Raw genomic sequence first — 11,762 nt, forward strand, 5'->3', positions numbered from 1 at the left:
CCGGGTGTGTGGAGAGAGGTGTGAGGGAGTGAATAGAGTGAAAAAGGAGAGTGAGAGATGTGTCGTGGGAGAGGGACAAAAGACTAATTGGGTGAAACGATGAGTCTGGTGGGTTTGATGGGTGGAGTGGGATTTTTTTTTTTTTTTTTAATCCATTAAAACTATTATTAAACTCCCACATGCAAATCACCTCAATTTCCACCAGAAACAAAAGCATGTCTTCCCACTGCACAAAGACTACTCAGACACTCAATAATATTCCAGCAAGGGTGCGCTGCCTGAGGGAAATTTCCAAGTTTAAGATTTGCCTTAGGTATTTTTACACATTTTCGAATATAGCTCGCTTGTTATAACTCCGAATTGAGTTCCGTTTGTAGTCACGTGTTCGTAAAAATAAGTACTATTCAAGAATAGTAAAATAAGAGTGGAAAAATGAAGGGGAAAATCGAGGTCCAGGTGGAAAGCTTACGTGGCATCTTAGGAGCATTTTTGATGATTTCACTACTACTAAGAATAAAATACGATAAATCTCGGGAGGGACGGGATGTCACATTCACATTTGCCAATAAATTTGAACACTCCACCGAAAATGAGTAGGTTATAACATATCATGTGCTGACCCAAAGGACGCACATGGTAAATGAACATATCCAGTACTCGTACTCCTAGTTATTTTTTATGGTCGAGATTACGGTTAGTTTAAGGGTTATAACTCAACTCCATAAGGGTTATAACACATGGCTTGATCCATTGCCAGCCTAGAATGATGTATCAATCATCCCTTCATTAAGACAGATCGTGTGGGACATAAGGAAAGAGGGGGAGGAGGAGAAGGCGAAGCAAAGAAAGAACGAAGTGTACCTAATACTTTCAGGTGAACAAAACCTATATATGGGGTTGGCACGATCCACCTTGAAGCCCATATTCTCATACATTTTTAGCTGCGGGGATCACATAGAAGAGTATATCAGAATGTAATGTCATTAAGTGTTATAAGACAGTCTTGCATCACCTGATCAAGAAAACCATCATTGGGGCAAACAAACTCACAAGAAACTATTTGGATTTCAAAAAAATACAGCAGCAGCAACCAGCTACATATGAAGACTAGCAAAACTTAAAACGGATTTGTCACACCTTCTTGTGATAGATGTTCTCTTCTCATCAGATATGCTGTAATGATAGCTGCACTGCAATGGTTTCCTTGGCCGCCTTTTTTTTCTTGTCAAAATTTGCATCCTCATGATCTTGGTCTTTCTCCTCAGGATCATTTCTCTAGGTTCGCTTCAGCTTTTTTTTTCCTTTTCTACTTCTTAGTCATGTCATTGTCATCTTTGATCAATCTCTTCTTTTTAGTAACTGGTAACCGGCATGAAAAAGCAACGTTTTGTTAGTCTTCTATCTTCCCGTGCATCCCAGCACTTATAGTTTGAGGGACAAACAATTTATACCTTCAACAGTGAAGAACTGCTCTGCTTCCAGGAGGTATAAAAAAGTGAATAAGAGGGCACGAAAGAAGATAGAAATGAGCTGATAAGAAGGAAAAAAAAAAGAAAAAACATAATTAACAAAGGTTTGGTTACATAACCTAGTTATTGGCAACAGCAGATTAACGTACAACTCTCCAGAAGGGGAAAAACAGAAATAATTATCTCAGCTCCAGCATACCAGCAAAGATAGATAGAACTGATCAACGCACAAGTATGACTGAAAAATGGCAATTTGGCCATATTGGGCATAATAAACAAATTATCTATATACTAAAACCCGGTGGAAAAGCACTGTTCACGAGCAGTGTTTTGGCGGAACTGCCCTTGAGCTGCTGCCCATTCACAGCTATTTTTTCCGTTTTTGTACAGTGAAGTTACAATTGTACCCTTTGTATACACGTGTTGGTCATCGTGGAAAAGAAACCTGCTTCTATGGGATCTCGACGCGTTGATGTGGTTCTAGAAATTCTGGTGCTTCTGGACTCTTCGTTCCATTTCGAAGCCAAGCTCTCAGACGTCTGCTTCTTTCTAAAAAAACTCTAGCCCTCTGCTTCCCTAACACACCTCCCGCAAACGTCTCTATTGTGTCTTCTGCGATTAACACTTTTGAAACAAGAAATTAAATCGATCTCCAAAAGTTCAACCCCCAAACTGGATCCAGATCCATCACCATCTCGCGGTGCCTTGCTCAGATCGGCTCTGCACTCATCATCGATGACTCTGCCTTCACGGAGGACTCCGCAAATCCCATCGCCGATAAAGGTAAAGCACGGCCACCTCTCCCTTTCTTCGTTTTCATGGCCGAATGTCAAATCAAGCGAATTTGACTCATGCATGTGTGTATTCTGTAAAGATGCTTCTCAATCTGTTGTCTGGACTAAAGAAAATGAGGATGGGGCTCTCGAGAATTTCAAATCCCAAAAAAGAGAAAGGTATAAATTTTGTTTAGTTTCTTTGTATCTATAAGAATAATTTTTATTTTAGGTTACTTCAAAACTGCTGGAGTTTGGATTTCATATGTTTTTTCAGGCGATTTATTTGTTAGATCTTATGGATATTTAGGTATGAATTGGCAGAAGATTGTGCAGATGATGATGAAGCAAAGTAGCTGATTTATAATAAGTGACTTTTTCTTTGTTCTTTATTGTACTATAGATTCGAATTTATCATTATAATTTTTTTTTTAATTTTTTTGTGCAGTTATATGGTCGGGTTTTTTGCAAAGTGTATGAAAATCATTTGAATGCTGAGAACCTATTATATTCGCGAAGTCCAGGCAATGCTGCTTTACATGATACAAGAGATCGACACCTTCATCCATATGTAAGTTTCTCTAATAAATACTTTGAACAAATGCTTTATGAATTTGAGTTTTTATCTTCTGATTATTTTTTATGCAGATGTGGTATTAATTTTCCTTTGACTAGAAATTTAGAGGTTTCTTAAGGTACAATGTTATCAAACTAAATTTTTCTAATTTTCTGATTTTGGGGTATTGCAGGGAGTGCTAATATACAGATTTTCTGGGATTTTTTGTTTTTGAATAGGTATGTGTTGTTTTTAACGTTTCGGTTCTCACGTGTTTTGTTCTCTTATCTGTTGTTTGCCTACTTTTGTGTTGCTTCTTAATTTTCATTTTTCAATGTTGGGTGATGGAAATTTGTAAAAATAGTTGTAGTTTTCTGAGAAAGTTGTGGATTTTAGTTATATTTTCTGTGTAATCCTAACTGTAAGACTGAAAAATAATTGAAAATTGATGGTTTTTATTTTCACTTTCTCTTAAATGTTTTTTCTTGAATTTAAAAGAATCTTTCCCGATTGGTTACTATGGTTCTGCTCTCTCTAATTAGTTATTTCATATTCTCTCCAACCTTTTTGTCTAATTTTATTTTTCATTTTTTTGGTGGCTTTCTGCAGAAGTTAGCATGAGGTTTTCACATGACATGGATGATGAGTAGAGAAACTCATCTAGAGAATGAACCTACCAAGGTATATGCAAAAATTGTCCTTTGGGTTCATATGAAAGTATGAATTTTCTTTTAGCGTATAACTTTGACGCAATAATTTATCTCATGGATTATAAGATATCTTTTGGATTTTACCTACTTGGCAGACAACGCCTGATGTTACTTTAAAGGAGCTGAGATCAGCATGTCACAACAGTCTCACAAGCAAATGCCCAAACTGTATACATCACAGTAGGCAAGTTTCAATCTTTTTAGCTTCCAATTAATATTTCGTGCTGATATTTGATTGTATTGTGTTTGGGTGTTTGGTTTCGGGATTTCTCAAGTTGAATTGCAACGTGGGTAATGAGAAAAAAAATGGATTTGGTCTCTGGTTACAAGGTGACTTCACCTCTCACTCTCTCTAAAACTCAATTTTGAAGTTGTTGTCCATATATATATATATATTTTTTTTGGATCACCATCACCATGGGTCATCTGAATATCAGCCTTTTATTTTGTCTTATAGTTTTATCATCGTACATCGTTGGTTGATTGTTTTTGTTTTCTGTGTAAGGTACTCTCTGCAATTTATTGCAAAATAATGTCAATTTTTCCTTCTTTGGAAACAACTAGGAGCCAGTCTGGTATCCAAACTTTATGTTCGCTGCATGTAGCACTTGAAAAGATTAAGAATATTCTCTAGCATTGCTCAGAATGTAGTCAACTTTATTTGATAGGTATTCCCTCAATTTGCATTTGTAATTTATGCAGTAGTGCTACTTCCAACTTTTCAAGTAAAAAATTATTTCCCCCCTCTACTGTGGAGGAATAAATTTCTGTTTTGGTGATGAGTTTGTATATAAATTGTACTGTGTCTATAATGGGCAAATTATTTGTTATCATTTAGGCTACAATGGAATCGCAAATTTGTCAAGTATATTTTAGATTCTTGGTTGCATATTCACCTACTCACCACTATTGTTTTCTGTCTATTGATTGGATAGACTTTTATAATTTCCAAACCTACAGTTGCAATGCTTTTGACATGTTAAATTGGAGTTGCATCTCTCCTTTTTTGTTCATGAAATTCATTATCTTACTAGCTTGGGAATTAACTAATACATTTTATCCGCTTGCATGATGTCAATGGGTCTTGAAATTGTTGCTGCAAGCTTTAATTCATCAGTATCTAGATAATTGTACTTATTTGTTGGTCGAATGCTGATGTGAGTAATAATTTTAAATTTTACATCTTGAAGATTAATCATAAGTTGTGTTTAATCTGTGATGTTTATGATGCCTTTAGATTTCCACATTTGTTGGTTTTGTTTATGTAGTTTCATGGGTGATACAATTACAGAGGTATTATAGGAAGTTGCTGAATTTCATGCGCACAATTAAGGTTGGATTCTTTCTCACACACACTCCCATTTTCTTGATTGTTGACCGGTTTGTGAGTATGGTTATTTCTATATCAGTTTGTTGAAATTGGCAAACGCAGCAAGGTTAAGTATGAGCTCAACAAGAAAACTGGCCTTATAGTAGTAAGATTCTTCTTTTTCTTCACTTACAGGTTGCAGTCTAATTTTTGTTGAAATGCAACTTAATTGATGATTATCCTACTAGATGAATTGTAACTGAATTGATTTTAAATTTTGTTTCAGCAACTTAGTTGATATGGAAATTGAACTTTTTTAAATCCTATTATATTCTGTTATATTACACTATTGCGTCTGGACTAGCAATTTTCATACGATGTCACCTATAAAGTTTGTTGCTTTATCATGTCATGTATTTTATGTTGGAGTTTGTATTCAATCACCAAAAGTAGAAATGATTGCTTCTTTGTTCAAGCCTATGTTCGATAAAGATCGGGGGCAGAATTAGTATAGCTTTTCTCACCACTTACATTTACTTTGCCACTTTAATATTTTTGTATCCAATTTCCATTATCTAATTATTTAAAACTCTGTTATATTTGTTTTATGAAGAGAATACAGTTGCGTAATTTTTCATACAATTTTCAATTCCGCAGCAACGCGCGGGCACAATTTCTAGTACAAACTATTTGACGCTTTCTAGCTTATCAGATTATCAAAATAACAACAAAGCCTTTTCCCACTAAGTGGGGACAGTTATATGAATCCTAGAACGCCATTGCGCTTAATTATGTATCACATCTTCCGTTAGATCCAAGATTATCAAAAACTATGTTTCACCAAAAATATACAAGTCACCTACTTACTTGTAGAATAAAATTCTGTTTCAAAATAGAGGAATATGTGATTAACAAGACACGTTGCTGTACATACCAAGAACAAGAAGGATTGTATCTCATCATGAAAAAGAACATAGGTACCTTTTCAATTGTAATGGAACAAAAATGCGAGACCACTTCCAAACCTTCAATCCTCATTGATTCACTGAGTACTGATATTATGTAGTTGCAGAGCAGCAATTATAAAAAAAACCGCATAACCTCTAAGAGCATAGCAGTAATGTCCTGATGCCAATTATTGTTCTCGTAGACAAAACAAATTTTCTTTAGATAAGTTCTCGTTATACAACTCATTGCACGACCAAAAGACATCATTCAAAGTTTTCACATAGTGCAACAGTTTTGCATAATCCAACTTCCATATCTTTGATGTTGCAAAACCATCAACATCAAACATGAAGCTCGGAGTATGACGCAATTGTTTTAGGGTAGAAATATAATGCACCACAAATGGCTTTTCTTTTTCCGCTTACAGATACAATAGTGAATTGTATTTACCCTCATATTGACTTCTTAGGTCTCCTATATTTTCTAGCAACATCCAAATGAAGTTCCTACCCATTTGACATTAGCCTTCAAAGGCAAGCAGCAAGAACGTTGCAGTAAATAGTCTCAGGTCATATTAAACTTCTCTTGGAACTTCAGTCAATGTCTGCCCACTTTCTAAATGCCTCTACATACTTAAGCCTCTTTCTTTGAGCTTCAGTTTTGGCTTCTGATGCCTTTAAATTCCTGTAAAGATTCTTATGAAGTTTTACAAACTCACTTCTATACAACCATTTGTCAGTGTACATACCACGTTTCTTCATATAGTCAATGACCTCCATCACTCTCTCAAAGTAACCACCACGAATAAAGTTCAACAGCAAGTACTCATAGAGATCTCTGCTTACCACCAAATTGCTACTCTCGATATTCCTCTTAATGTCGCCCCACAAGATTGTCATAGCACGAAACATTCCCAGAGAATAATACCCATATAACAGATAGGTAAACGTTTGCTCAGTGGGTTGAATTTTCATCTCATGCAATCTTCTGTACGTCTTTAAAGCATCATCAATCATTTTGGCCTTGCAGAAAAAGTTGATGGAAGAATTGAACTGATAAACAGTAGACGGAATTTCCTTCTTCTCATCTCTCATTTCCTGAAGCAAAGCATTTGCCAGATCTGATTTAACAGTAGAGCTTGAAGCATTTGTAAACATGGCACTGGAATCCACTATTGATCCGCACTTGGAGACAACCATCTCGTCAGATAAATTTTCAAGCAGGCCAGCATTCCTCATTTGTTTAATCAATGCCTTTGCTTCCAGAAACATCTTTTCTTTGTAGTAGGCTGTCAAGAGTGACATAAAGGGAGTCAAGCCCAAGGGAGACCCAGCTGCATCTAGGTCATCCAAAAGATCATGGGCGGTTTCTAGCCAAGCTAAATGAATGCAAGCATCAATCACATCAGAACACAAACCAGATCCTCTTGAGGAACATAACTCCTTTTGCATTTTTAGTAGAATTTTTGAAAGATTGCAAGTATCTCCACCCTTTCTGTATCCATTTACGAGCTTTGCCAGAGCCCTATTACTAAGGACAAGTTTCCCATTCCAATAAATAACAAGCTCATGTTTTCCCTCTACTTTTAGCACAGAATCCTTCTGCAGCAGCTCGGGTAAAATCTGCATCTGCAACCCAGACTTGAGATTGTGAGATCCAATTGGAACATTATAAGACTTATGAGAGTTCTTTCTGTCTCTTTGAACCGGAAGAGACTCATGGTAGTCACACATTTGTAATACAAGCTCAGTGGCTGCCTCAATGTCATTAAACTTGAAATGCAAGGTCAACAAACTATCATAGAACTGCCGATAATGTTGCAGAAGAGCAACTGAAACTTGATCAATATGACTTTTATACTTTTTTATCTCGTCTCGCTGACCATTCAACTCATGGATCTGGGAAATAATGATAACAGAGTGTGCATCAGCAACAACTCCTGTTTGAGGCATCAATTCCAAAATCTGTTGGCCTTTGAAAGATAATTTGAACCTCACGCAAGCATCAAGGACAAGGTTGAAAATCATTGTATCAGGTTGAATCTGCTTTGCATGACCACTCTTGTTTACACTCAAACGTTGGAAACGATGACAAATCTGAATTAAGAAATTAGATGCAAGGTTCGTCCCAACCTCAGTCTTTACCATATGCAGAACAACCAAGCATAACGCATTCAAGGGGGGCAAATTATCTTTCTCCAGTAATATTCTAAGAATCATTGTAGCAGGCTTTGGCATTTGACTCCGAGCTAAAGAGAGGGAGAGCTTTTGCAGGATATCAGACTGCAGTAAGTCTGATTGATCTTTCAAAACTTCCAAGGCTACATCACATGCTTTTAGCAGCCAGTGAGGGTCAGATGAATAGCACAGTTCAGTTATCAGCTTACGGACAATGAAAACCTCAGGAAAGCCATGCAACCTTTTAAAATCAATAAAGGACTCCCATGCTTCATTTACTTGATGTTCCTTCAAGGCTATTTGGAGCCTTTTCAACAGAACTGTAGGAGAAGAACCTTCCCAACATAGCCTTACAGACTGAGCACAAGAACAAAAATATCGGGTAGATGAAATTTGGTGCTGCTCATAGTATACACTTGATAGGACGGGCTTTGGAAATGTCCTATTTGAAGCTGATTCCCTGTCATAAGTTGATATCAAGGCAGTCCTCTGGATAGCTGAAGCCGCACAAAAATCCAATCGAAACCTCTTGATGAAACAGTTTCGCCATAGATATATCATTATAACAAATACAACACAGCTAGAAAATATAATCACTGTGCGATGCCACTGCCAAACTGTGGCCTAGCTGAAAAATCATGCAGCAGAAGCAAGACTCATTTATGTAACGCATAAATGGAAAACAGAATTCAAAACCCTATATTTTGACAGTTGCTAGAAGATTGCTTCATTATCTTCTTCTGCTCCAAATGTCCAACTAGTCAAATCTGCAAAGAGAACCTAACTGAATCAGAAGGCACACACGATCTTCGACATAAGCAAGTAATATCTAACCCAAAACACACGTGCACATACAAACATATAATCTGAAAAGAAAGCCAGCCAAGCAATCATGTTCTGAGAAGAATACCAAAATGGGTATGATATTACAAAAATATACTTCATCCTCAATTGGGAACTTAAGATTGCTTTAAGATTCTGTAAAATAATTGGGAAGTAGGACCACAAGACAAATACGGCATAGGTGGAACCAAAATAGGTAGACCATCTATTAAACCATATCATGTTTAGTTTTCACTCATGTAGGGCAAATACATGAGAAATATGAGGGATGTAGAAGAGTGGAGGAATGATGATGGTAGGAGAGATGTAGAAGAAATGTACAAGGAAAGCTGATGTAGGACAGTAGGAGTAGATGGAAATGCAACAAGATATCCGAACTCACTCCTATGTTTGGCATCACACTAAAGGTGTATTGGAATCACAACAATAGAGCATTTAGAAAAATTCCGGCATCAAACCAGCCTTCAGCCTCACATCGAAGGTGCCTTGGACTCACTCCAAGGTTGCTGTGCCTCATACACAAGCAGAAAATCCAGAATTTCTTTCCACGAACACTTAATTTAAAAGCTTACAAAGTAGTCCGTTTTATAGGCTAATTGGTACATGAATCAACATGGAGAGACTCAAAGACAATAAACTTGCGGACTACATGTGAAACTGCATTTATTACATAAGAAAGTACAAAGACTCCGGTTTATTGAACTTTTCACTTAGCTCCTCCACCAAAAGGTACCCAAAATGAAAACTAAAAACCAACCAAAACTATTTTTAATTGTTTTCACTTTCAAGATCTTTTTTTGTTTTCATCCCTCTTTTTCCCCAAAACATCAATCACTAAAAGTGAAAATCAAAACTAAAAATGAAATGGTTATAAAACATGCATGTTGGTTTCCTTTTCTAGTTTTTGTTTCCGAATATTATCCTTCATTTCTCCCTCCTCGACTTTTACTCCTGAACTCCCACAGGTATTCCCCATATACCTTCCCCAATCTCTTAACAAACAGGGAAAACAAAAACTAAAAAAATCAAATGATTATAAAATGAGCCCCAAGCGAGTGACATGAATTGTAAGTCAAATTGTCAATTCTACTGAACCTTCTCACAAATAGAAGACTGCCTGTGACTGTTGTAACTTGTGTATATTGAACCGAAAATTGGAAAACTAACCATTGGAGGGAGATGAGCCGCTAAGCGGAGAACGGCGGCGATACTTCCGGTTGGCTGTATCAGTTGAAGGCTTGCGAAATGCTGTATTTGCATCACCAATATCTAAGTTTAAATCCATGATGAATACCACCTGACGGCACCAAAATCAGTTAAGTAGAGCAATTTATAGGCACCCCAACCCCTAACCCTAATCCTAACCCTAACCCCAACCCTACCCCTCTCCCGACAAAAATTGAAAAAGGGGCTAGGGTTTTGTTTATTTTTCAAAGTTTTGATTCGATTCAGGAGAATGAAAAGAAAGGGAAGAACGATGGATGAATTGGACTCACCAACGTTTTTGTTGTGCTTGTGCGACACGGCAATCCTGCTCTGTTCTCTGCTCTACGCTCTGCTATCGAAACTATCTGTATTTCGAATTTTGGATCGACGACGACGGTTCCTGTAGACCCGCAGTTTCTGACACGTAACGGTAACACCACACAAAAATCATACGAAAATAACGCGGATCAACACGATAATTTATTGGGTTATTGTCGGATAACCGTTAAGAACTTGTTAATAACGGGTTCTTAACTGGTATACACGGGTAACAAGTGACTAACCCGTTTCGACCCATTAAGAAAAAATTTATTTTGATAATTTTAAATTTTAATTACTAAAAGATTTATTATAAAATACAATAATCATATTAATATAGACAATATATTCTACATTAAATATACAGTTTTGTATTATTATTCTATATAAATTTTAAAAAAAAGTTTTAGCTATTATTTATTTTTATTATGAGAGTTCCTTATTATCATTATTAGGATAAATTTTACTTAACATGTTATTGTCCAAAATTAAAATAAACTAATATAGTATTTGTATAGGCAAGAACTAAGAATACATACACATACAAGTATGAAAAATGTGAAAGAATATATAAACACTCGTGATTCATCATTATTCATCCACAAGTAAATAATGGTTACACTTACATTATCGTTTAAATTTTTAAAATCTTCCAAACTTTCATGAATAATGTTTTTTATTTGAGGGAAAAATTAATAAAATTAATAATTATTATTGTAGAAGTGTAAAAAATGTAAAAAATATATATATATAATCACTCGTAGTAACAAACTTTACAACTTTTATAAAGGGGTCAACTTTGAAATCCAACAATATTTTCACTAACCGTAAAACTCTGAATATAATATCAACGATTCAAACCATTCATCTTCCTGCATCCTCTAATAGATCAAGTTTTCAAAAAGAAAATCTGAAAAAAAAAAATATTTGATGAGAAGAATGAAGCGTAAATGTAAACAACAATCAACGATTAAATTTTGATCCATGATTTATATAATTATAGTGGCGAATTTCAAAATTAAGCTCTTCATGAAAGTTATAAAGTTTGTCATTACGAGCATTTATATATTTTTTTCTACATTTTTTTATACTTCTACGTTAATTAAAAAACTATTAAAGACTTTAGGTAAGTGAAAATATACTTTAAAAAAATGCGTTTTTATGTTTTGGATGTGACAATATGGTATGTATATACTTATTTAGTATTATATTTTTCATTTGATTATTTATTGGTTTAAAATATATTTTCCTTAACGGATCGGATCATATTACCTGTTAATATTATCGGGTCGATTTCGGGTCGGGTAATTTTATCCGTTTATTTTAACGGGTGTTACACGACATGACCCGTTAAGATATCGGGTATGACACAAACACAGAAAACACGACACGAATGCCAGGTCTAGTTCCTTGGTTTTCAGCTTCTCGAATGGGGTTTTATGTCCGGTTTGGG

General features: G+C 35.6%; 1 protein-coding gene and 1 long non-coding RNA gene across 3 annotated transcripts; one reads left to right on the forward strand and one right to left on the reverse strand.

The window, feature by feature from the left end:
- Nucleotides 1-1,743: 1,743 nt before the first annotated feature.
- On the forward strand, nt 1,744-5,156 carry LOC126598776 (uncharacterized). Of its 2 annotated transcripts, XR_007614963.1 has the most exons (5): nt 1,744-2,422; nt 2,691-2,813; nt 2,992-3,037; nt 3,408-3,479; nt 3,604-5,156. It is a non-coding gene; the product is annotated as an uncharacterized LOC126598776 (long non-coding RNA). The 2 variants fall into 2 exon arrangements; XR_007614964.1 differs by lacking the exon at nt 2,992-3,037 and having other exon boundaries at nt 1,745-2,422.
- A 796-nt stretch (nt 5,157-5,952) lies between these two features.
- LOC126598769 (pentatricopeptide repeat-containing protein At4g17616) lies at nt 5,953-10,425 on the reverse strand. The gene is made up of 3 exons (XM_050265127.1): nt 10,282-10,425; nt 9,953-10,082; nt 5,953-8,709 (listed from the first exon to the last, which is right to left on the reverse strand). Exon 3 carries the CDS (start codon nt 8,501-8,503, stop codon nt 6,359-6,361), a length of 2,145 nt encoding a protein of 714 aa, XP_050121084.1. The 5' UTR covers nt 8,504-8,709; nt 9,953-10,082; nt 10,282-10,425; the 3' UTR covers nt 5,953-6,358.
- Nucleotides 10,426-11,762: the final 1,337 nt, after the last annotated feature.

The sequence above is a fragment of the Malus sylvestris genome, chromosome 14 (genome assembly GCF_916048215.2).
Source record: "Malus sylvestris chromosome 14, drMalSylv7.2, whole genome shotgun sequence".
Lineage (NCBI taxonomy): Eukaryota > Viridiplantae > Streptophyta > Magnoliopsida > Rosales > Rosaceae > Malus > Malus sylvestris.

What these genes read in the sequence shown, in the direction of transcription:
- LOC126598769 (XM_050265127.1), bottom strand. Translation starts at nt 8,503, where the DNA reads ATGATATATCTATGGCGAAACTGTTTCATCAAGAGGTTTCGATTGGAT.